The sequence below is a fragment of the Sarcophilus harrisii genome, chromosome 2 (genome assembly GCF_902635505.1).
Source record: "Sarcophilus harrisii chromosome 2, mSarHar1.11, whole genome shotgun sequence".
Classification (NCBI taxonomy): Eukaryota; Metazoa; Chordata; class Mammalia; order Dasyuromorphia; family Dasyuridae; genus Sarcophilus; species Sarcophilus harrisii.
Window position 1 is genome coordinate 357,227,551 of NC_045427.1, and position 25,613 is coordinate 357,253,163.

General features: G+C 34.4%; 1 protein-coding gene across 1 annotated transcript in view; it reads right to left on the bottom strand.

Annotated features, from left to right (window-relative positions):
- The window catches only part of TECPR2 (tectonin beta-propeller repeat containing 2), a 135,855-nt gene that overhangs the window by 26,770 nt on the left and 83,472 nt on the right, over positions 1 to 25,613 (bottom strand). Inside the window, exon 17 of the mRNA XM_031953215.1 lies at positions 4,527 to 4,675. Within this exon, the coding sequence (XP_031809075.1) occupies positions 4,527 to 4,675 (149 nt within the window). The remainder of the gene's footprint in view (positions 1 to 4,526; positions 4,676 to 25,613) is intronic.

Consider the following 25,613-nt stretch of genomic DNA (forward strand, 5'->3'; position numbering starts at 1 on the left):
CTTTGAATCACCCCTTTCTCTTTTCTTTTTCCCTATAGCCTGATAATGAGATGGCCTTTCTTCTGACTAAAACCAACTTCTTTATATTTATCTTCACCCCATCTCAATTATCTTTTCAAGCAGACTGAAATCTCAACTATTTCCACTCTCTCATTTTCAACCCTTCCCTCCCTGTCTACTAGAATTCCTTACTGCCTTCAAATATGCCAGAGTTTCCCATAATACCATAATGTTCCCAATTCTTAAAAAAAAAAAAAAAAAAAAAACAAAAACCCTTCACCAGATTCTACCATACATTCAAATTACTGTCATCATTTTGGCTACTTCAAGCCCTCACCTGATACTTAAGAGTATTCTAAAACATCCTAATTTGATTTCTACTCCTTAACTCCTTTTCTTCAGTCTCCATTCTCCATACTCCATTCTGCTGCCAAAGTAAATCCTCTCTGATCATGTGATTCCTAAATGTAATCAACTCTAGTGTCTACCTCTCCACAATCAAGTACAAACTCTTTTCTTTAGCTTTTACAGTGCTTCACAACCTATCTTTTCAACCTCACTGTTCATTATTTCCATATTCTATGATCCAGACCAAATGGCACTCATCTTCTATCTCGTGCCAATCCAGTGGCTATTCCCAATGCCTGGAATGCAATTATACTTCATATTTACCTCAAAGAATCTCTTTCTTCAAAATGCAGCACATACCACCTATAGTAAGTTTTCCTAATTTCCCCAATTGTTAATGCCCTCCCTAGCGTATATTTAATTATTTTGTATTTATTTTCTTTATACTTATTCTGAATACATTTATATATGTAAATGTAAGTCCCCTACTCCTTAAGAGTAGAAATTACTTCATTCTTTGTACTTGTGTTCTCAGTGACTGAAATATAATAGACACTTAATAAATTCATGTCTGTTGACTGATTTCTGTACTTTGTTGTCCAGCCAAGCTGACCTATTTATAGTTGGTTATACGTACATGACATTCCATCTTCCCATGTCTTTAATATCTTCCTTACCAATACTGACTCATAGAATCTCTAGCTTCCTTCAAAGCTCAGCTCAAGAATTACCTCCTTACACAAGAATTGCAAGTGCTCTGTCCCCCTTTTCTCAGTAACACTATGTATATTTGTATATATATTGTTCTATGTATCAATTATACACACACACACACACACACACACACACATATACTTATATGTCAAGAATACTAATATGATAAGGATACTAGTTTCATGTAATTATATAATCTATGTCCAAGCAAAGTCTAAGCTCCTGGAGAATGCTCTGATATATGTGTGCGTATATATATATATATGTAAAATAATTAAACAAATAAATTTTTCTTTATTTCCTTAAATTGCTTTTTCCCAATCCCCCATTATTTGTACTCATAATGTATTTTCCCACTAGTAGAATGTAAAGTCCTTAAGGGCAGGGGCAATTTCATTTTTCATTTTGTATCTTCACTGTCTATCACAGTACCTTGCATATAATAGATAACAAATGTTTAAAATGGAATAATTTGTAATTGGTATTTGTAGCCTTTGCAGACTATGGCTTCTAAAATGTTTTCATGTTTAATTTGCTTAGCATACCTTGTTGCTGGCATAAAGATACCCAGGGAAAACTGAAGGAATCAAGATAATATTGCTCAAAAAGAAATAAATTTGCAATTGGGAGCACTAGATTCTAATTAAGATTCTATGTAATTTGGCCAAGTTATTTCATTATCTTCTAACAGCAATTTCCTCATTCTAAAAAAGAGGATCATGACTATCATGCCAACATGATAAAAATTATAATACTACCTAAATTAACTTATTCTACCTAAGTTTATAAAAGTAGTGTTACAACCGAACTACCAAGGATTAAAGACAAAATTATTAAAAATTAGTCTGTAGGACCAAAAGGCCTAGTATCTCAATTTAAAAATTTTCAAAAGTATTTTATATTCTCGACATATATAAAGATAGTTTTCAACATTTATTTTCCTAAGACTTGGTGTTTCAATTTTTTCTCCTTCCCTAAGAGAGCAAGCAATGTGATATAGGTTATGTGCAGTTCTTTTAAACATATTTTCATATTTGTCACATTGTGCAAGAAAAATCAGATCAAAAGGGAAAAAACTATAGGAAACAAACAAACAAAAAAGATGAAAATGCTATGTTTTAATCCATATTCAGTCTCCATAGTTCTCTCTCTCAAGGCAGGTGGCATTTTCTATCCCAAGTCTATTGGAATCAAAAGGCCCAGAAACTCAAAGAACATAATGAAAAAAAAAAAAAATGAAAGGGACTTAGGATTATCAGATAAACTTATTGTAATGCCATAATAATCAAAACTATTTAATGTGAATTTTAAAAAATAAGTAAGTGAATGGAACAGACTAGATAACAAAGACTGAGAAACAATCAAATCCATTAGCCCAGTATTTGATAAACTTGAATTAGTAGAAAAATTTGATGATTTGGCAAAAAATAGGCTTATATATACATCATTTAATATATGTATATGTGTGTGTACATATATATTATAATTACAGATACAAATGAAATATGAGATTACCTATGAAAAATCAGAGGACAATAGAAGGAAGTATCTTTCATAATGATGATCAGGGAGAGTTCTTAACCAAAGAAGAGACAGTAGAAATTGTAAAAAATAAAATAAACAATTTTAATTGCACAAAATTTAAAAAATTTGCACAAACAAAATCAATGCAGCTATAATAGGAAACTGCAGTCTGAAGAAAAAGTATTTCCATTACATTTTAAAGTCTGAAAATCTAGATATGTAGGGAAATGATACATTTGATTAAAACTAAAAGCCATTCCCTAGGAGACATAGACAAAGGAAGAATTTTCAAAAAAAAGAAGTGAAAACTATCAACAAAACATTTTAAATTACTAATAAGAAAACTGAAAATTAAAATAACTGTAAAGTTTTACTTGAACTCAACAAATGGGCAAAGATAACAAAATTCAGAAAATATTTGGGAATTGTAGAGTAAATTAAACTCAAGGTTAGCAGCAGCTTCCTTCTTTCCCCTGAGCTTCCTTTAGTCCCATTAACACCTGCTCTGGGGCCCCTCATAGGGCCTTTGCAAACAACTGCTAAAACACGGTGACCTCTATAATCTGGGACCACCTTGCCAAGGGAGCAAGGAGGAGCCAGGTGGGCAGCAGGCAGGCCTTCAGTGAGGGGCTAGAGTTTTGCCAGAGACCCACAGAAAGAAGTTGCAACAAGCAATGGGATTGCCATGACTGTTAGTAGAGTCATGAATTAGTTCAACAATTCTAAAAAAATTTTATAATTATGGGAGAGGAGTGACCAAATTGTTCATATCCTTTGATTCAGGCATATAGCCTCAAGCAGGTCAAAGAAGGAAGAGAAAAGTCTCATAATTACAATTATTTACAGTTATATTTTTTGTGGTAGCAAAGAACTGGAAGGAAAGTGATGCCCATCTATGGGGGAATGCCTGAAAAAACTGTGGTATTTAAAAGCAATGAAATATGATTGTGCCGTAAGAAACAATTCACTGGATTCAGAACTGCCACAGAACAAAGAATAAGATATACAATGAAATGACCACAATAACAAAAAGGAAATTAACATCACATACTCTTAATTCCAAGAGATTGAATGATGAAATATAGATATGGTAACTGATCATTTTTATTTAATTGCTTCTTTTTGTAACAAAGAAGAGTTCCATGGTGGTAGTGGTGAGAAAGGAGTAGGAGGATGTTGGAAAGTGATGATATAAAAAAGTAACAATATAATGTTATAAAATAAATAAAATAGGGGATTTGCATGAGCTTATCTTTAAATTCCTTTCAGAGTCTAAAACTCTTTGATCATCACAAATTCCAAATTATTAAGGCACTAACTAAGGAAACTTCATTATGCTGCAATCCATTTCATATAGCTAGTGATAGTTTTAGGCATACAACATGATACAATGGAAAGTCCACTGTTTTAAGGAGTCAGGTTTACTTAGACACAGACCTTAGACAATGGGCTTCAGTTTCCTCTCCTGTAAAATGGGGAAGATAATTCCTACCTCATCTAATTGTTTTATTTCAAGAATAAAATAAGACAATGCCTGTGTCTTGTTGTGCCACAAAAATACTATAAAAATAGAAACTACAAATTGCAAACTATTACTAAAACACTGAAAGCCTATAACAAAAGGATTATGAGAAATTCTGTGATATAGTTGAAAGGAAACTAGATTTGGAATGAGTAAATTTAAGTCCTAGTTCTTAGGCTTATTAAGTGTGAACTTAAGCGTCTCAATCAATTTCTGAGTCTTAATGTCTTCAGTTGTAAAATTTGTAAAAACCAATCATTTCACAGGGGTGTTCATAAACAAATCACCTGGTGGTACAGAAACTACAGAAATATGGGAAATTATCTGTTGACATTTAGAACAAAGTACTTATTTCTCTAAAAGTATATTTATGCTTACATTATCATAAGTTCCTTACTAGCTTTAAAAAGGCATTTACCTGTGCAGGTGGCTCAATTGTTATCCATGCTGGAAGCATCAAACTAGGATTTAGAGGCTGGGTTCCCACTCGGAAGTAAACTCCACCCCTGGAATCACAGGCCCAGATGTGTTGGTTTCCACATGACAAACTGATTAATTTTATAGCCCCTATAGAAAGAAAAAAGTATTAAAAAGTCAACAAGTAACAATTACTCTTTTTTAAATGACTACTCTTCATCTTGTGACATAAATTTGTATTCTTCAAAGGAAAGGAAAGGCTTCTGTTTTCAACTCTAGTCATACTTTGGAATCTTTTTGTTGCTATAGACATAGTAACACCAGTTGATGGATATGAGATAGGGATACATTTAGCAAGGGAAGCAACTTGACAAGATGGAATGCAGCCTAGTATTAGAATCAGAAGATCTCAGCTCAAGTTTGAGCTCTGGCTGTTACTGCATGTATGACCTTGCACTTAACAACTCTGAGTAAATTTCTCTTTCCCATTTAAAATGGAATAATATATGCATTTCCTACTTCACACAGTCTGAATGAACTTGCTTTTTCATTTTTTAAAAAGAAGATAACACTTTAAGATAATGGGGATAACTGTAAAAATCTAGTACTTTAGTACTAGAGAAATTAGAATAATAATAACAATCACTATGATTATTCTATATTCTCATCAAGTCACACTTAAGCAGCACATTCATAGACAGATAAGAACATCAGAGAAAGAGGAAAGAACTAGTTCACCACTAAGCACAAAGAGAGATCAAACATTAAGCACAACAGTAGAGAGAGCACCAGCCTAGAATGAAGAAACCCAAGTTTTCAGTCCTAGCTTCACCTTTTTATACCTATATAATCTTGGGCAAGCCACTTTCTGTCTTTGATTTTATCCATTTGGACAAATACATTTACGTGGTGGTATACAAAAGTATATACATATGCACTATACCATATAAAGTGTGTGTGCTAGATCTTATCTGAATAGTTTGGGATCTGAACTACATGATTTCTAAATTCTCTGAATCCAAAAATTCTAAGTCAGAAGAGCTGGGCAAATCAGTTTATTGAATTTTCTTTCTAATGAAGCCTAAGAGTCCTTGGACAAAGTACAGAAATGAAATGATAGATGTTTCCTTTTTTTTAAATTGCTGTAGAGAATCCTCTCTCTCTCTCTTTCTCTGTCTCTCTTCTCTCTCTTTCCTACGCTCCCTCCAAAATAAGAAAGAAAAAAAAACAGAAGAGAAAAAAAGACAGAAAAGGAAAACAAAACAAAACATAACATTTTTATGTGCCCAGCAGAACATCAGGGAGGATTCAAAGCATATAATAATAAATTTCCATTTTAAGAATGCATATATAATAAAAGAAATTATATTCATGTGTCCATCTTTGCTTTCTTTTTATTGTTCTTTTGTTCTTTGCTTTACACTTCTTTTACTTTATTTTTTTCCCTTTTCATCTCCACTACCTCTTCCAAGCAGGCTATAGTTATAGTTATGTTTACACATACAAATATAGATACACACATATACATTCATACCACCAACAGACCCAATACATATATAATATACATACCTATATCTAGGTATAGATATATTCACACACACAGACAGAGACACATATATACACACACACATGCATTTAGCCATATATAAATATGCATCTAAAACCATAATAGCATGGCTGACATATAATGTAGATAATTCTCTTGATTGAATCTTTAAGCCTGATTTTGTCTGGACAATGATTACCAGCCATACTTTTTTCCTAATAAATTCTACTCCTTATCCTGTAGTATTGTAGCATTTATTATATCTCTTCTTTCCGATCTCTACTAACTCTTCTACTTTAATTCTGCTCCCTAACTTGCCTTGCTATTACTTAATCTCCCCCACCCTTGGATCCCTCCTTTGTTTTCTTCCCCAAACCTTTGCTTTTCCTTCTCCCTCTCTCTGCTTATCTCTTTATAGATTTTGGATACTCTTCATGGTATGTATATACTGTTGTGTATTTAACCCATTCCCAATGTTAGATTTTCAAAACTAAGAGCCCTCCTTCCCCCTCTGATACCTCTGTGTCTATTTTTCCTCTGCATCTCATTTGAATAATGAAATCACAATTTTAACTTTTCCTGGACAATTTTGCTTTTTAGAGTCAGATTATACTTAACTCTGCTCCAACCTTTCTTTTGAGCTACCCAATTACTAATGTCATTCTTAAAAATTAGATAAAGAATAAGTTAAGATAGGAACCAATAAAAAGTGGTTTTGATATGCTGAATTTTCTATTAAGTTCAGGTTTTGGGCAAAGTCCTGAAAATTTGCAAGTTCGTTGAATGATCTTTTTTTTTTCCTTTCAGTATTATGGATATGATATTACTAGCTCATACCTAGTTCTTTTGATTGACAGTATATATGATTCCAGTACCTGCAGTTTTTTATTATGGCTGATGATAAATCCTGGACAATTCCAATTTTATCTCCAGTGTATCTGAATTGCTTTTTCTTATTTCTTGCAAAATTTTCTCTTTGATCTAGGGATTTGAAAATTTGGCAATAATATTCCTATGTGGTTTCCACAAAGGAGCTCTTTGAGATGATGATTGGTGGATTTTTTCAGTTTCTACTTTCTCTTCATGTTCTATCACTCCAGGAAAATTTTCTTGGATTATTTCTTGTACTATTATATCAAGGTGCCTTTTTTTTGGTCACAATTTTTCAGGTAGTCCAATTACTCTTATATTTTCTCTTCTTGATTGGTTGTTTTTCTTATAAGATATTTCACATTCTGTTATTTTTATTTTTCATATTTTCTTTTGTTATTTTTTGGTGTCTTGTAGCTTCACTAGCTTCCCCTTGCCCAATTCTAATTTTCAAAGAATTATTTTCTTCTTTAATACTCTGTATCTTCTTTCCTAGTTAAACTTTTTTTTCCCTTTCATAATTTTTTTTTGGATGATTCTTATTTAGTTAGTTTTTCCTCATTTGATTTTTAAAGTCTTTTTTGAGTTTTTCTATAAATTCTCTCTGGGCAGGGAGCCATTTAATGTTACTCTTTGGAGTAGAAGAAGCTTTTTTTTCTTTCAGTGTCCCTCTCTCAAGTGAACCCTCCTAGTCTGCTCCCTATTCTCACAGCAAGTTTCTATGGTTGAGTTCTTTCTTCTTTGCCAGTTCATTTATTTTTCTTTAATGAGAAGTATTAGTCTAAACAACTCTAATCATGGGGTAGGGGGATATATATTGTCTCAAGCTTCCCTTCAGCTCTCCCCTCTGATCAGAAACCCCAAACCAAGAGCTCTACCCTCCTGCTAGTGCCTACAGTCTGCAGCATCCCTGCCCCACTGCTTCTACACTGACCAAATGTGCTGGTACCTTCTCACCCAGGACTGTGATTCTGTAGCACAATCGGGCCTGGCATTCACAATCAGCAGAGGTTCCCTCAGTCTTCCCAGATTCAGATTCCCAACTCTGTATGCTGTTTAGGAGGTGAAAAGTCTCTGTGATTCCTGCTGAGGCTCCAATCAAACACAGCTAGCCTCAAGGGACCCCACTTGCAGTTTCTGTGAAGCTAGTCTAGAGGTGTTTGCACTTTACACTGGTTAATTCAGGGAGAGTTTCTTCCCAGAATCCTCTGGCAGATTTTCTTATGATCTCTGAAGATTCAGAAGTTGGGAATAGTGGGAGATTAGTAGGGAAAGGATTCTAGAGCAGCATCTTTTATAAAATATGTACATTACTTCCTCACATTATTCCTGCTCTCACTGTCTGCCATTCAACCAAACTACCTTTCACTTTCTTCCTCACATATGGCATTCCATAACCTACTTTTCTATTTTTGCAATGACTACCTCCATTCCCTGGAATGTACTCACTCTTCACATCTGCTTCACAGAACCTTTGTCACTAATACCACCTTCTATATGAAATTATTCCCAATTCTTCCACTACTAATGCCTTCACCTTGTATTTATTCTCTTTATATTTATTCTAAATATATTTATATAGAGAAGCCTGAAGTACTTTATGAATATAATATCTTTTTATGTTTCATTATACTTAAAACTTAGTATGCATTGTTGAATGACAGACTGTTAAATCTGTTCTTCTAACTTTACTTCTTTTTGACTGTAAAAACTTAGCTTTTGTCCAATGTTCATAACTTTGGAGTATCCTTTCATTTTTCTTTCTCTGTTTCATACCTAAGCAATTACATACTTCACTGATTCCACCTTTCCAAATTTCTTTTCTATTCATACTACTTCCTACTCTAGTAGGAACAGATAGATAATCTAATAGATAAAGATAGATAATCTATCTTTGTAGATCTTCTTACCTTCATTTTTTTCTTTCAACTCATTCTTCATATCACTATTAGAATATTCTTTCTTACACATTCAACTGGTCATGTCATCATTTTATTGAAAAATTTTTAGTAGCACTACCTGATAATAATGATGCTCTAACTTGGTCCCAGTTTACCTTTCTAGACTTATCTCATTTTTTACTTATTTCATAACCTCTTAAGTTTTTGAAAAATTGTACTACCAGCTCTCAATGAATTTATCACTTCACTGATTTTTCACAAGTTTTCCATGATTCTGATTGATAATGACTTTTTTCCCAGTATAGCACACATTCCGTCAATCAATAAACATTTATTAAATGCCTAGTGTGTTTCTAGAACTGTTAAGTACTAGAGAAAAAAAAAAGTAAATAGCTCCTTCAAGATAATTACATTCTCATAAAGGCAATAACATGGATATACAAAACATATAAAACAGAGGGAAGGTAAGCTTTGAGAAAAGGCAATAGATCTGGAGTGATCAGGAAAGGTCTCATGCATAAAGTGGTACTCTAGCTGATTTTTTAAAGAAACTATGGATACTAACAGATAGTGTTGAGGAGGAGAGCATTCTAAGCACAGGGAAACAACCAATGCGAAAGCAGAGAAATGTAGGTTATGTGCGAAGAACTTCAAGGAGGTAAGTACAGCTAGATTGTCCAACATATGGAAAGAAGTAATAGAAAATACAGTTAGAAAAGTAGAATGGGGACAAGCTGTAATGAGCTTTAAATGATAAGAGTCTATATGTCCAGGAAGTAGCAGAGGACCATAGAAGTTTACTGAGTAGGAGAAAGTAACCTGGTCACTCAGTTTGATTTTTGACTCCTAGTAAAATTCTAGAATGGCTCATTAAAGAGACACCTGACTAATATCTAGAAAGGAAAGACCTAGCATAGCTCCTTCAAATATAGGTCATGTCAGACTAACCTTGTTTCGTTGTTTGTTTGTTGACAGGATCACTAACCTAGTAGATGAGAAATACTACAGGCATAGTTTACCTAGATTTTAGCAAAAAAAAAAAAAAATTATATATATATATATACACACACACATACACACACACACACACACACACACACACACACACACACATATATATCACATTATCCTTGTAGAAAAGATGGGAAAATAAGTTTTAGATGAGAATAAATAGATTCAGACCTGGTTGAACAGTCAAATTCTAAAGTGTTGTTAATAGTTCAGTGTCAATGTGGCAGGCAGGTCTCCAGTGAAGAAGCCCTAGTATGTGTGTTTTGACCTGATTTTTAATCAATTACTTGGATAAATACACTGATAGAAGACTTAGCAAATTTCTAAATGGTACAGATCAGGGAGGAATAGCTAACAAAGAATAGCTAACAAACTAGATAACAGAAGGATCCAAAAGATGCCTGATAGCCTAGAACACTGCTCTGAACTGTTCTCTCCAAAGTTACCAACAATCTCTTAATTGTCAATTTTAACGGCTTTCTTAATTCTCATCCTTCATGATTTCTCTGCAGCCTTTGACACTGCTGACCATGCTCTTTTCCTAGTTACTCTCTTTTTCAAGGTTTATTTATTTATTTTTTTTGACACCTCTCCTGGTTTTCCTCCCATCTATGTTTCTTCCTGTCTTCTTTACCTGCTAACTATGGATGTCTCACAGGACTCTTTCTTAAGCCCTTTTCCCTCTATGCTTTCTTGCTCAGTGACCTTGGTTTTGGTTATCTCTCTCTCATTTCACTTCAATTATCATATACAGATTACTCAAATCTATTCATCCAGTTCTAATCTCTCTACCAATTTCCAGTCTCACATCTCCAACTGCCTAGCAATATCTTGAAAGAGATGTTTCATATACATCTTAAACTCAACATGGCCAAAATTCAACTCATCTCCCACTGTCCCTTCTAACAGACTTTCCTGTTCCTAATTTCTTCATTTCAATAAGAGTACCTCCTTGTTAACCATGTTTGAAACCTAGATGTCATTTTTGATTCCTCAGTCTTTCTCTCTTGCCAAGTCTTATGCAGTTATTTTTGTTACAATTCTTATATATGCTTCCTTACTTTCTCTAACACTGCCACTCACCAGTCTGGTACAGGCTCTCATTATCTCATGTGTGGACTATTGAAATAGCCTTTTAGTTAGTTTCTCTGCCTCAAAGTCTTCCCTCAATTAGTTGTCAGATTGCTCTTCCTAAGTCAATGCCCTTCCTGGCCCCTTTCTACTTTGTCAGTCTTTTTATACTTTACTTTCCCCCTTTATACTCTGTGATCTAATGGTCTTGTTTTCTTTCTTTCTTTTTTTTTTTTATTTAATAGCCTTTTATTTACAGGTTATATGTATGAGTAACTTTACAGCATTAACAATTGCCAAAGCTCTTGTTCCAATTTTTCACCTCTTACCCCCCATCCTCTCCCCCAGATGGCAGGATGACCAGTAGATGCTAAATATATTAAAATATAAATTAGATACACAATAAGGACATACGAAATGGTCTTGTTTTCTAAGAATAAGACACTCCATTTCCCAACTTTAAGCATTTTTACTGACTGTCGCTAGAATATTCTCTCTTCTCATCTCTGCGTTCTGGTTTCCTTCACTTTCTAATTTCACCTAAAATGCCACTTTCAGTGAAGTTTTTCCTGATTTCCCCTTATTTCTAATGACCACATTTCCTCTGTTCATTATTTTCAATTTATCAGGTATATAGCTTATCTGTAGATAGGTGTTTACATGTTTTCTTCCTCATTAGACTATGAACTTCTTGAGACCAGGAATTGGTTTATTTTGTTATGTTGTTTTTTACCTTTCTTGGTATCCCCGGAACTTATCACAGTGTCTGGCACATAGTAATCTGTGCTTAATAAATATTAGTTGATTGAAAATGGAAGATGAAAGAGGGATTAATATAAATTTTTGTACTAGTATACTAAAAAAATCAATTTCACAAGGACAAGGTAAGGGACTTATGATAGACAGCAGTTGTTCTAAAAAAAGATCTGGGGGTTTAAATACATTACAAACTCCTTATGAATAATCTGTGTGATATAGTAGCCAAGAAAGCTTGATGTGATCTTGAGCTGCATTAACAAGGGCATAACTTCCAGGAATAAGGAGATGTCACTCTTACTGTATTCTGCCCTTACTATACTTAAACTGTATCCAGTTATGGGCATTAGAGTTTAAGAAAACCATTAATTCAAATGAGTACAGAAGGGACAACCAGGATGATAAAAAGCCTGAGTCTATGTCACATGGAGATACAAGTAGATATGTTTGGTCTAGAGAAGAGAAGACTGAGTAGGAAAGGTGGGATTATGGATATCTTCAAGCTCATTTAATGGGCTGCAAGTGGAGGAGGGAATAAACTAATTCTGTTTGCTCCCAAATGGTAGTACCAACATCAGTGGCTGGAAGTTGTAAAGAAACCAATTTCGTCTCGACATCAGGGAAAACTTCCCAACAATGGGAACAACTGTTCAAAGGTGGAACTGGTGTCTTGAGAGCTAGTAGGCTGCACCTTCCTCCACTTCTTCAAGCAAAGGATAAATGACTATTTGTCAAGAACAGTGAAGATTTCTTTTACATATGAGTTAAGACTAGATAGCTAAAGAGGTCTCTATCAACTCCCAAATACTGTAATTTTATAATTCTGTAGTTTATTATATAAAATACATTAGAGTTATCCATGCTGCTCTCTTACAATACTACTGAACTGTGTGTTTTCCTATGTGTACTTCACAGGAAAGGGCTTATGGATTATCTAATTATTTTCCTTCTCCTCCAGAGCCTACTATACAACACATGCTTTCTGTACCAAAGAGGTGCTTAAAAATTTTTGAAGCTGGAAGAATCTTGTTGAGAGGAAGGCAGCTAACTAGCAAAGAAATTCCAAAAACATGTCTTATAAGAGTAAACTAAATGAAGTAGGGATGTTCACACTGGAAAAGAGAAGACTTAGCAATATCTGCACAGCTGTCATATAGAAGAGAATTCACATGTTCATGAAGAAAAGACATAGGACCAATGAGCAAAAGTTATAGGTAAGTCTATTTTGGCCCAATATAAGAAAGAACTGCATAATAGTCACCCAATAATGGAATGCTTTAGAAAGTAATCAATTCCATTATTGTTCTGTAAGAAATGACCAGCAGGATGAATACAGAGAGGCTTGGAGAGACTTAACATGAACTGATGCTAAGTGAAATGAGCAGAACCAAGAGATCATTATATACTTCAACAACGATACTGTATGAGGATGTATTCTGATGGAAGTGGATTTCTTCGACAAAGAGAAGATCTAACTTAGTTTCAATTGATCAAGGATGGACAGAAGCAGCTACCCCAAAGAAAGAACACTGGGAAATGAATGTAAACGGTTTGCATTTTGTTTTTCTTCCCAGATTATTTTTTACTTTCTGAATCCAATTCTTCCTGTGCAACAAGAGACCTGTTCGGTTCTGCACACATATATTGTATCTAGGATATACTGTGACATATTTAACATGTATAGGACTGCTTGCCATCTGGGGGAGGGGGTGAAGGGAGGGAGGGGAAAAGTCAGAACAGAAGTGAGTGCAAGGGATAATGTTGTAAAAAAATTACCCAGGCATGGTTTCTGTCAATAAAAAGTTATAATTATTTTTTTTTTAAAAAGAAAGTAATCAATTCTAAATCACATATATTGGAAATTAATTGCTTAAACAGAGGATAGATGGCTAGTGATGTATGGGGGATTCATACCCCGAGTAGAGACGGAGCTAGATTACCTTTAAACTAATTTCCTACTGTGAAATTCTAACAAAAGACACAAAAAATTTCCCCCAATCTTCCCCTCTAAAAAAAAGTTTCTTAACAAATAGGTTCAAGTAAGTAATATTAGGAAAGACAGCCTTGCTTCTTTGAAAGTTCCTATAGCTGAAATGATACACAAAGCTCTGGGGATTGTTGCTATCCTCTAACTGCAGCTCTGTATAGAAATATAACTGTCTTTGGGAGTCCTCAGATACAAAGGGAACAGATTTTCTATAAAAATCTTTGCTTCTTGTGTTATATGTATATCTGAATTTTGCCTTTTGGGGCAAAAATTAATCCCACAATACAAAGAACGGGGACATTTGATGGATTTTCAAAGTCAGATAGAGAATACAGAGAACATGCATCTAATCTGTACCTTCAACAGACATATTCTGTAAACATCCAGAATGAATGATCTTTCAACCTCCTCAAAGACTAACAGTGATGGGATCCTGCTATGTAATTCATTTTGGACAGCTGTTATCATTAGGAAGTTCTTTACATACAACTGAAATTTCTTTTCCTAGAATATTCTCTCACCTCCTACTTGTACTTGAGTAGATCCTATTTCTGAATTCTGGAGGGTAAGAAGAACAAATAATCCCTCTTTCCCATCACATCTTTTTATACATATGAAAACTACCTTATTGCTTCCTTCTCTAGCTCTCCTTGCAAGACTTTTATATGCCAACTCAAGTTCTCTTATCATTCTCTTTTGGATGTTCTCTTATTTAACAATGTGCCTCCTAAAACATGTATTTGAACAAAATACTGCAAATGTAGTCTGACCAGGGCAAAATGCAACAAGAATATCAACTCTTTCATTTTGGACAGTAGAACTTTTACAATGTAACTAATTTACAATGCCTTTAGTTAATTCCAAGGTGGAATCAAGTTTAATTTCTTATACCTACCAAAGAATTTTTTTCATTTCTATTTTTAGTACCTTACATCTAAGAGACTTCAAAAATCATTTGCATTCTCCTTTTACAAAAGCACCCCTACAACATCCATGACAAGTCAACATCTATACTCAGAAGCTCTCTAAATATATAGAATCCCCTCCTTTCCCAAACCAGACTATTTTGTTCCTAGACAGTTAAGACAATTGATCTTCCTTAAATTCAGTCAAAAGTCTTCCTGCCACTAACTTGAACCTATAAGTTCTAGTTATGTCAAGCAGCATAAATCTAATCAATCCTCCACATGGTTTTTCCAACTTTTGGATACATATATCATGTTCCCCGAATATTCTCTGAATTAAGAAGTTCAAGTTATTTTGACTGAATTTTTTTAAAAAAATATGATTTGGGGTGCTCTTACCTTCCACTTCAGAACATATTCTTGCTTGTTGATAATTTAAAGATTTGTAATTTCACTGATGTGGATGAAGTAGAAGATGATAACCCCTCTATGTCTTAGTGGATGGTTCCCATGATTTTGTGTGGCTGAAAAATTCATTGCTCAGTAGCCAACCTTCTGATTAGAAGACACTGAACTTAACTAGGGCGAGTCTCAATCCATCTCTTGTTTGTATTCAAAACTCTTCCAGCTTAATAGGACAAGCCAGAGTTTGTGTTCCCCTTAATGGTCTTTGAGAACCAAGGGTACACCTCCCTGACAACATTAGACATTTAAAAAATATGAGATTCAAAATTAGCTTGTTAATATCCTGCCTAAAATGTGAGAACCAGAATTAAATACAGTATTTCACTATGATCCAACAGGAGCAAAGAAAAGGGACAATCACATAGTAGATTTATACTTATATTCCACTTTGCTGATGAAACTCATTTTAACAGAAAAAGGTGTTAATTGGAAGAAAACATTACTGCAATTTATCAAGGTATGCTATATGCAGTTACAAATATAGCTTCTAACAATTTTCAATTTCAAATGGATAAAAAGGTTTCTCCAATTTGAATGGCAGTAAATCTCTAGCCAACCATTCCAATGAGGTTAGTAGCATTATTAGTAGATATTATTGCTCTTTTGGCAGGGGGTACCAAGAAAAATAAAAAGCATGAGGATACTCCTTTGGATGTTACAGAACTCTGTCACAATGTTATGCAAACACCATTTTACTCTTTTTTCCCTCCCAAAATAGAGTAAGAGAATTCAGAAAGTATCCAGTTAGCCTCTCTTCGCTGCTCTATATGCTGGTATAAATGTTGTAAAAGACAATACAGGTAATAAATAATGGAGCCGTTCAAACTTTGGTTCTCTAAATTCAAATCTTGTGTTATTTGTCTTATAGCTCAGTGCCTTCTCTTAAAACTGTCCTAATCTGAACTACATTCAGCAGCTGATCATACTACCAGAATGCTTGCTTGTGTCATAGACTAAAAATACATGTTAGTATGCAAAAAACAATCCAGAGTTACCAGCAAATATAAAATGTTTACCAAAGAATATACAGAAAGCATCTGAAGGTAAACATTTCTACAAAATAAACATACACCAATAATGAATGACAGGCAAACTTTTTAGCCTTAAGACGACAATTAAATAAATGATACAGTACTTCAAAAATTCATTCAAAATAATCCTGTTCTCAGTTAAAAATAGAACAAAGGAATTCAATCATGTTTTAAGGACAAGATGGTTTTGAACTGGGAGTCAAAACACCTGGATTCAAGTTATTATTTGAAAAATCCAGGTTTTAGAATATAAAATTTATCTAAGCCTGACTGCTCAATGAAGGAAACAGGTTCAGAGAGAGTCAAGGTCACACAGATAATAATAAGTAGCAGAGATGGAATTTGAAACCAATTCCTTACTGGGAATCCAGTAATCATTCTGACTATATACAGTTAAGAGTTATAACAGTCAGGGGAGCTAGTTGGTGTAGTGGACAGAGCACCAGCTCTGAAGTCAGGAGGACCTGAGTTCAAATCTGGCTTCAGACACTTAACATTTCCTTGCTATGTGACTCTGAGCAAGTCACTTAACCGCAATTGCTTCAGAAAAAAAAAAAAAAAAAAAAAAAAAAAAAAAGTTGTAACAGTCTCTTTCAGTTAATTAATCATCAAGCATTTAAGTGCTTATTGTGCTAAGCAATGAAGATGCAAAGAAAGGCAAAAAAAAAAAAAAAATAATAATAATCCAGTCCTTGCCTCAAGAACTATATATAATAATGAGAGACATAACATGTAAATAACTAGGCAAATACAAGATATACAGAGAGTAGAAGGACAGAACTTGACCTTAAGCTTTGTTTACAAGTTGATATTCATAAGAGTTTTGCAAATATTAGCTAGTGACTTAACTTTTTGGGCCTTAACACAGAAACTAGGCTCAATTGGTCTTTAAATCTTTGAAAGTAACTATTATAAGCAAAGCATGATGTTAGATCCTGGGGAAGACAGAAAACTGATCCATCCATTGTGGGTCTGGCAGAGTACTGAGATGATAAAGTATCAAACGATAATTTCTAGTACATAATGTTAATATAATAATACATTAAAAAGGTGCAAAACAAAATTCTATATGAGGTGACAGGAAAATAACTAATCTATACTAGGGTCTGCCTGCCTCAAAACTTCCATATCAATTCATTTTCTATTCAGCCAATAACATGATTTTCCTAAAGTACAAGTCAAACCTGGCTTCCTTTAAGTCCCAACTGAAATTTCACTTTCTATAAGAATTCTCCAAGATCATTATATACTTCAACAACAATACTATATGATGATCAATTCTGATGGACCTGGCCATCTTCAGCAATGAGATGAAACAAATCAGTTCCAATGGAGCAGTGATGAATTGAACCAGCTACACCCAGCGAAAGAAAACTCTGAAAGATACCTAAGAACCATTACATAGAATTCCCAATCTCTATATTTTTGTCCGCCTGCATTTTTTATTTCCTTCACAGGCAAATTGTATACTATTTCAGAGTTCGATTCCTTTTGTACAGCAAAATAACTGGCCATGTATACTTATTTTGTATTTAATGTATACTTTAACATATTTAACATGTATTGGTCAACCTGCCATCTGGGGAAGTATGTGGGGAGAAGGACGGGAAAAATTGGAACAAAAGGTTTGGCAGTTGTCAATGCTGTAAAATTACCCATGCATATAATTTGTAAATAAAAAGCTATAATAAAAAAAAATAAATTGTCTTGGGTATCAAAAACAAAAAAAACCTTCTTCAATATCTCTTAATCCTAGTCACTTGTTAACTATTTCTTATTTATTCTGTATATAGCTTGTTTTGTATATATATATTTGTTTGCATGTTGTTTTCTCTGTTGGATGGTTAACTTGAGGGACTTCTTTTGCCCCTTTTCTCTCCCCAAAACTTAGCACAGTGCCTGGCACATAAATGTTTATTGACAGATGAACAATTTGCTAAATATTGCCATGTTTACTATAATCCATATTTATCTGCAATGGGAAATTGACATGATAAAACTGTCATTTCCCCCAGATATTTAACAAAATAAATGAAAACACAATAGAGCACAAATAATTTAAATTTGTGGTTTTCTAAATTAACATGTGGTTCATGAGAATCCTTATATGCAGTTTAACATCCCATTTTTCTTTGACTTTGTCACCACTGCTCCAAAGAAAATTTAAGTGTTACTTACAAATTAGTACTATAATGAATATTTGGAAAAATTCATTTTTTGGACAATGGATTTAATAAATATTTGTTCAGTTGTGTCTGATCCTTCATAACCGAACAGTACTATTCATGGAATTTTCTTGGCAAAGATACTGGAGTGGTTTGCCTTTTCTTTCTCCAGTGAATTAAAGCAAACAGAGGTTCAGTGAACTCCCAGAGTCACATATCAAAAAGGGGTAAATGTGAGCTCAGGTCTTTGTGTGTTCCATCCAGTGAACTTTCTTAGCTGCCTCAATAAGTACTACTGACATTTAAATGTAGACAGACTTTTACTTAATTTTAGATTTTCTCAAGTTAACTCAAGTAAAAAGTACTCTCTATCTATCGAGGTGTCAGAAAATTTGACTCCTTGTACTGGCTAATGTATTTCTTAATTAAGACATTTCTCCTCTTTAAATCTAAGTATTTTATATGCAAAATAAGGAGAAATATATTTCCACCAATAAGGAGAAATAAGTTTGTGAAAACTTATATTGAGACTCCTTTCTTTAATAACATGGATCACAACTCCTTTAAGATTTAATGATCATATATAATGATCTCCTAGTTCTGCTCATTTCACTTAGCATCAGTTCATGTAAGTCTTTCCAAGCCTCTCTGTATTCATCCTGCTGGTCATTCTTACAGAACAATAAAAGAGACCTAATTCAGTTTCAATTGATCAATGATGGACAGAAGCAGCTTACACCCAAAGAAAAAACACTGGGAAATGAATGTAAACTTTTTGCATTTTTGTTTTTCTTCCCGGGTTATTTTTACCTTCTGAATCCAATTCTCCCTGTGCAACAATAAAACTGTTCTGCACACATACATTGTATCTAGGATATACTACAACATATTCAACATATATAGGACTGCTTGCCATCTAGGGGAGAGTGTGGAGGGCGGGAGGGAAAAATCGGAACAGAAGTGAGTGCAAGGGATAATGTTGTAAAAAAATTACCCAGGCATGGGTTCTGTCAATAAAAAGTTATTTAAAAAAAAAAAAAAAAGAAACTCATGACTCTGTTTGCCTCAGTTTCCTTATCTGTGCCTTGAGTTAAAGAAGAAAATGGCAAACTTCTGCAGTATTTTTTGATTTAAAAAAAAAAAAAAAAGCAAAACTCAGAAAGGGGGCCATGAAGTGTTGGACATGCATGACCAAAAATGGCTAAATAACAACACTTAAATCAATGGTGTATCATAAAATGAAAAAGAGAAAAAAATAAAGAGAAGTTGTTATTGTTAAAAAAAAAAAAGATTTAATGATCAAATATGAGTTGTAGTTAGTAGTTTATTATTTTGTATCTAATCTTCTGAGATGAAACTCTATGAATTTAGGTAGACTGGTACTATAATAATAGGCACAGTATCTTGATACATCTTCCAGTTTAGTCAGAAGAGGTCATGTCAATGTGCCAATTGAACCCAGGCACTTTCCTTACATGACATCACAGTTCTCTAAAAAGGATATCCCTATTGTTTTACATGTAAAGATGCCATCTAAGCAAGCTGATGTGCCTATCTATCTCCTATTAGACCAGGCACACAAACAGAAAGGCAAAAATAATACCTTTTTTCAAGGAGCTCACATTCTAATAGGAGAGCCAACATATTAACAAGATAAAACTAGGTAGATTGGAGTCAATATCTGAAGGCACTAGTATTGAGGGAAACGAACAAAGGCTCTGGCAGAATGAAGAATATTAGATATGAAAGAAGTAGGGTCAAGAAAGGAGACTATTCTAGGGATAGGGAGCAGGCAGAAATTTGTGATTTGGATCTTTGTCAGCTAAGTAGATGATGAACTACAGTGGGAAGAGACTTGAGGCAGAGAAAATAACCAGAAGGTTATTGCAATAGTTTAGGCATGAAGTGAGAAGGCTCTACAATAAGATGGCAGTTGTGTCAAAAAAAAGAAAAAGGGACATATAAGAGATGTTTCTAATATAGAAACAAAAGTCTCTTGGCAAGAGACTAGATAATGAGGGTTGGAGAGGTGTCAAAGATAACACCTGGATAATTGAGAACATGGTGGTACTCTCAACAGTAATAGGGAAATTTGGAAGAAGGAAGAAATTAAGAGGAAAGATAATAAATTTGGTTCTAAACATGGTGAATTTGAGGTGTTTGTGGAACACCCAGTTTGAGATGTCCAATAAGTAGTTCAAAGTGTGAGTCTCAAGGTTAGCAAAAAGGTGATGTTCAGAATTATCTGCTAATGGAATCCATGGAACCTGATAAGATCACTAAGCAAGGAGTATAAAAGGAAAAGAAAAGAGGATCTGAGTCACAGTCTTGTGGGATATCCATCATTAGTGGGCATGCCACTGATAAAAATCAAGCTCAGAAGATGAGAAGAAATGGTCCCAGTTTGAAGGAGAACCAGGACAGATAGTGCTTTCAAAATTGAGAGATGCTTTCAAAATCCAAGATGGATATCAAGGAGAAGAGGGTAATCGATAAGGCCAAAGGCAGCAGAGAAATCAAAGAAATGAATTGAGAAAAGGCCATGAGATTTGGCGATTAAGAAATCATTAGTAATTTTAAAGAGAGATATTTTAGTTGAATAAAGTTGGAACTCAGACTTCAAAGGGCTTAAAAGAGAGTAAAAAGAGAAGTGGAGTAACTAACTATAGATGTCAGAGAAGCAGAGAGCATCTCTGTCTGGAGAGACAGTGTAAGTGAGGGAGAGAATGGAAATGATATAAGTAAGAGTTAAATCTTTTGGAGAAGATGGGATGGAATGAGATCAAAGATTTGTGTTGGTTAAGAAGCAAGGCCACCTCTTCATGTGAGACAAGGATGAAAGAGAAGATGGATGGAATGGAAAAATCATTTATTAAACATTTGCTATGTACAAAGCATATATAGTGCAAGAAGACATCTGAATGACATGAACTGCAAAGGAGGAAAGAAGTGGAGCTCTTGAAGAATGATCTCGATTTTTTCAATAAAATAGGAGGCGGCATGGTTTTCAGAAAGGGTATCATGGGAGGTTCGAGGAGAAATGAAAAAAGTTTGGAAAATTCCCCAGTGGTAAATGTTATAGTGAGATGATTAGGGAGATTTCTAAAGATTCTCTTAGTGCAGTGAGGGCTCAACTGATATTATGTGACAAATTTGTAGTGGATCTAAGTCAGCATAATTTTATGACTTTCTTTTTAGCTTCATTCAGCAGCATGTGAATAAGAGAAAAGACAGAAACAGATGGTGGGAGGAATTCCAGGTTGGAAGTATGGCAAGGAATTACTGTTAATAAGTGGGACAAAAAAATTGAATGTAGAGGATAGTATAGAATTAAACTGATTCACCAAGCAGCTGTGACAGTGTGTAATCTGTCAGGATTTGCATTCCACTTTCATATATTTTGAAAATTCAGTTACCTTGGCACCAAGATGAAGCACTTAAAGATTTTAGTGGAGGAAGCTATTAAGGGCCTTTGCTCTTCAGAACACATTCATTATCTTTCTTTCTGTAGTTTCTCATGGGTACAAAATAGTCTTGTGCTGTTCAAAATTCTTGTCCTTTATATTTGAAAGTCTTGCTCGTGGTTACTTGTAGAATTGTTGTGTAACACTGGAATTGTTCATTTAATCACTATGATTTGGAATACGCAGCATTTTTGTTTTTGTTTTCTCATAAATACTCTGTTTTGATTGGTATCTGATTTTCTTTGTTCACACATTTTAGGCAATTTTCATTGTACTTTATTCTTTTCAGATTTTTTGACAGTTTTTTTTTTTCTCCCCGGAAGACCTATGATGCTTGTTTCAAAACATTCTAACTGTAAGATAATTTTTTCTGTTTGCATAGAGATCATGTGTTCAATATTACCTTTTCTTTTCATTATCATATGATCCTCTTGTGATTCTTTGGAGAGGCTTGCCACTGTGAATTCAAGTTTTCTATTCTTCAAATTATTTCTGTTGTAAAGGACATAAATTCTATTTTCGCAATTCTTATTTCTCTCTTGAAACATTCAGGAACATCCTGCTGGATATGGTTCATATGATCTCTTGCCTCATCAGGTGTTAATTCATTTTCCTTTGTCTTACAACCTTTATTATGAGATGTTTAGACTCATTAGATGTCTCTTTCCTTCTATCCTTAATATCTTCCCTGTTGATTTATTTGTTTGTGCTTAGGGTTTTCAAATGAATTTTCATTCTGAGATCTTTGGTAATTTCAATCTTTTTTTCCTTATATTTCCAGCTGCTTTCTGAATCCTTCCCCTTTGGTGATGGATCCCCCAAGAGCCAGATCTTAAAGTTGTTTCGGTCTTTTCTCAAGCTGAGGAATTAATTTTTCACTGGCTTCAGTATCTTTCCCAAGTGACTTCAGAGGCAAAAGAACAGGCTGCAGCTGGACACTAATTCCTTTTTCATCAGGTGTAGGGGAGTCCCAAATACATACTGGCATCCTGCCCTAATTCATTCTTTTCTTTAGTCTATGGCTAAGTAATGCTGTGGTGCAGCATACTGCTTCCCCAGACAGAACAACCTTTCACTTTCATACATCTTTATCTCCTGGGGAGAACCTTTGGTGGAAGGGGGAGGAAGGATTGAATTCTGTTGCTTATACAATAGAACGGTGAAGTGAGAGAATTGGGACAAGGCAGGGAGGAGGCTGTGTTGGCAGAAATTGCTATAGCAGCTGCAAGGGAATTACTGATGGATCTTAGAGCACGAGTTCACGGATCCTATCTTGCCAGAGCATGAGAACTGATGGAAGAGAGTATACTAAGCAAGCATATTAGGTCTTTTCTGCTGTTGATTCATCAAGTGTTAGTTCATTAAGGTTCTTGATGCCTTAGCTTCAATTACTTTACCTCTTGTGAATAATTTTTATTTTGGAGTGTTTTGGAAGGTCATGAAAGCTGAAGAAAATGTCTGGTCTTTCATTTTGCCAGTCACAGAGAAAGCTATTAATGATATTTGGATGGATCTATGATCCCAGTGATGTATATTCCTTTCCATGGTGCAGACCACAATCTTAGCTTTTGTCTTCTCATCCTGTGTGACTTGTGATTGTGGTTTCCTGTAAATCTTCCACAAGGTATACCCACAACATGTCATGACATGTCTGTATGTTGTGACATTACAGAGGTAGCAATGCAGCAATCGGGCAGTACCATCAATTAGCTCTCATTCTAAAGTGCCTAACTAGTCTACCTCCTTTTCTGGTCATACATCCCCTTTGATAATATTCAGCTTCTCTTGTAAATTTCATTGTTGATCACATGCCATAAGTACTTATTCAGACCATGAATTTTTTAAATTGCTCTTTGAATAACATGTACTTTTATTCCATAAAGTCCTCCTCTAATGCCTCATGCCAAATGGAACTGACCCTAGGTTCTCAAAGGCAATGCCAGTGAAGAACAAGCTTTAGAAGACTATGCCATACTTGAAAGACTTAAAATGTGGGCCTGGCAACAGACTGTGTCTGCTTTTCATACGCAAATCCAGCTGAAAGAGGCTCATTATCAGGAGGCAGACCCCTAGGTAATGAATTATTTTGGCCATGGCATCCCATGAAACAAAGCTTACATTATTTAATGCTATAAATGTGGTTATAGTAAAAAAGGAAATACTATGATTTCTCAGTCCTTATAACCCTTTTTGAATACTGCATTATTGCAGGGAATAGAGAAGGGACATTCAAAGGTCAAAATTACATTCCTTGATATTTAATTAATGTTATTTTAGAACTTAAGAGCGCATCACACAGTGTCTAATATACATGATCCTGGGACACGATGTCCCAGATGTTAAAGTGATTTAACCTTAACATGCTTCAGTGCAATCAAATACAGAATTGCATATCATTGCTTGATATTATTTACATCAGGAGAAGAATGTGTTTTTATTTGGCATTTTCAGAACAGGAACACTTTGAAAGAAAACGTCCTTCCAAAAAGTGCTACAGCAAAAGAGAAACAATGGGAAAAAATGTTTCTGTTGCACATTAATTATAAAGATCATGTATTTTTTTCCATTTGAGAACTTTGAAACCTGAAACTGCCTAATCAAAAATGTCATAGAATTACTGAAATAGTTCAAAGAGAAAATATATCTAAGAAAGTAGAAAATTGCTACATGTGCTTACAGAATAATTACTTTTAAAACATTTTTCTCAAAGCAAAATGAAATCTATCTTTTTTCATTCTGACAAGATCAAATTTCAGTTTTTCATATATAATTCACATTAATTTAATAGAGTACTTTATATACATTATCTCATTTGATTGTTATGTCAATTTTATACATGAGGAAAAAAGCTCAAAGAAGTGAAGTAATTTGCCCAGTGACACATAAGTAGTGAGCAAAGCATTCAGCACTTGAACCCAGATCAATTGAGTTTAGGAATTCTTTTTCATTATGCTGTCTTAAAAAACTTGCTTGTATTGTTAGCAAAAAGTAAAAGAATTTGGCATGAACTACTTTATTAGAATTTAGCATTTAGGGACAGTGAGTTGATACAGTGATAGAGCACCAGCACTAGTCAGGAGGACCCGAGTTCACATCTGGCCTCAGAGGTGTGACCCTAGGCAAGTCACTTAACCCCTATTGCCTCGGGGGGGGGGGGGGGGGGGGGGAAGAATTTAGCATTTATTGGCTTTTTGGTTTTCTGCAAAATTTCACAATTCATAATAACAAGGTCGTACTTTAAGTTTAAAAACACCTTCCCTACAACAACCATGTAAGCTAAGTAAAGTTCAAGTTTTATTATCTCAATTTTACAGATAAAGAAATTGGGGGGCAGCTAGGTGGCACAGTGGATTAGAGCACCAGCCCTGAAGTCAGGAGGACCTGAGTTCAAATCTAACTTCAGACACTTTTAATACTTCTTAGCTGTGTGACCCTGGACAAGTTACTTAACCTCAATTGCCTCAGTGAAAAGAAAGGAAAAAGAGAGAGAGAGAGAGAGAAAGAAAGTAAAAAAAAAAAAGAAAGAAAGAGGACTTTATGAAGTAAAGATTTGCCCAGGGTTAAATATCTTTAAGTGATAAGAATTTAATCCTGGTTTCCTCTTATCAGGTCCAGGATTCTTTCCATCATACCATGATGCCTATCAGATCAAACATTATGCTTTTGTCTTCATAGCATTTACAATCTAGGTAATTTAAAACTACAAAGATTATCACACCATTGGGAATATAAGAAATTTAGAGAAGTATGTATGAACTGATGCAGATTGAAGAATGCAGAACCAAGAGGAAAAAGTACACAATTACTACATATCTAAGTGAAAATAACATTAAACACTTTGATTTTGGATTAAATGCAATGAACCAACACTGTTTCCAGATGGCAGAAGGGCTAGAGAAAGTACAAGGAGGAATTA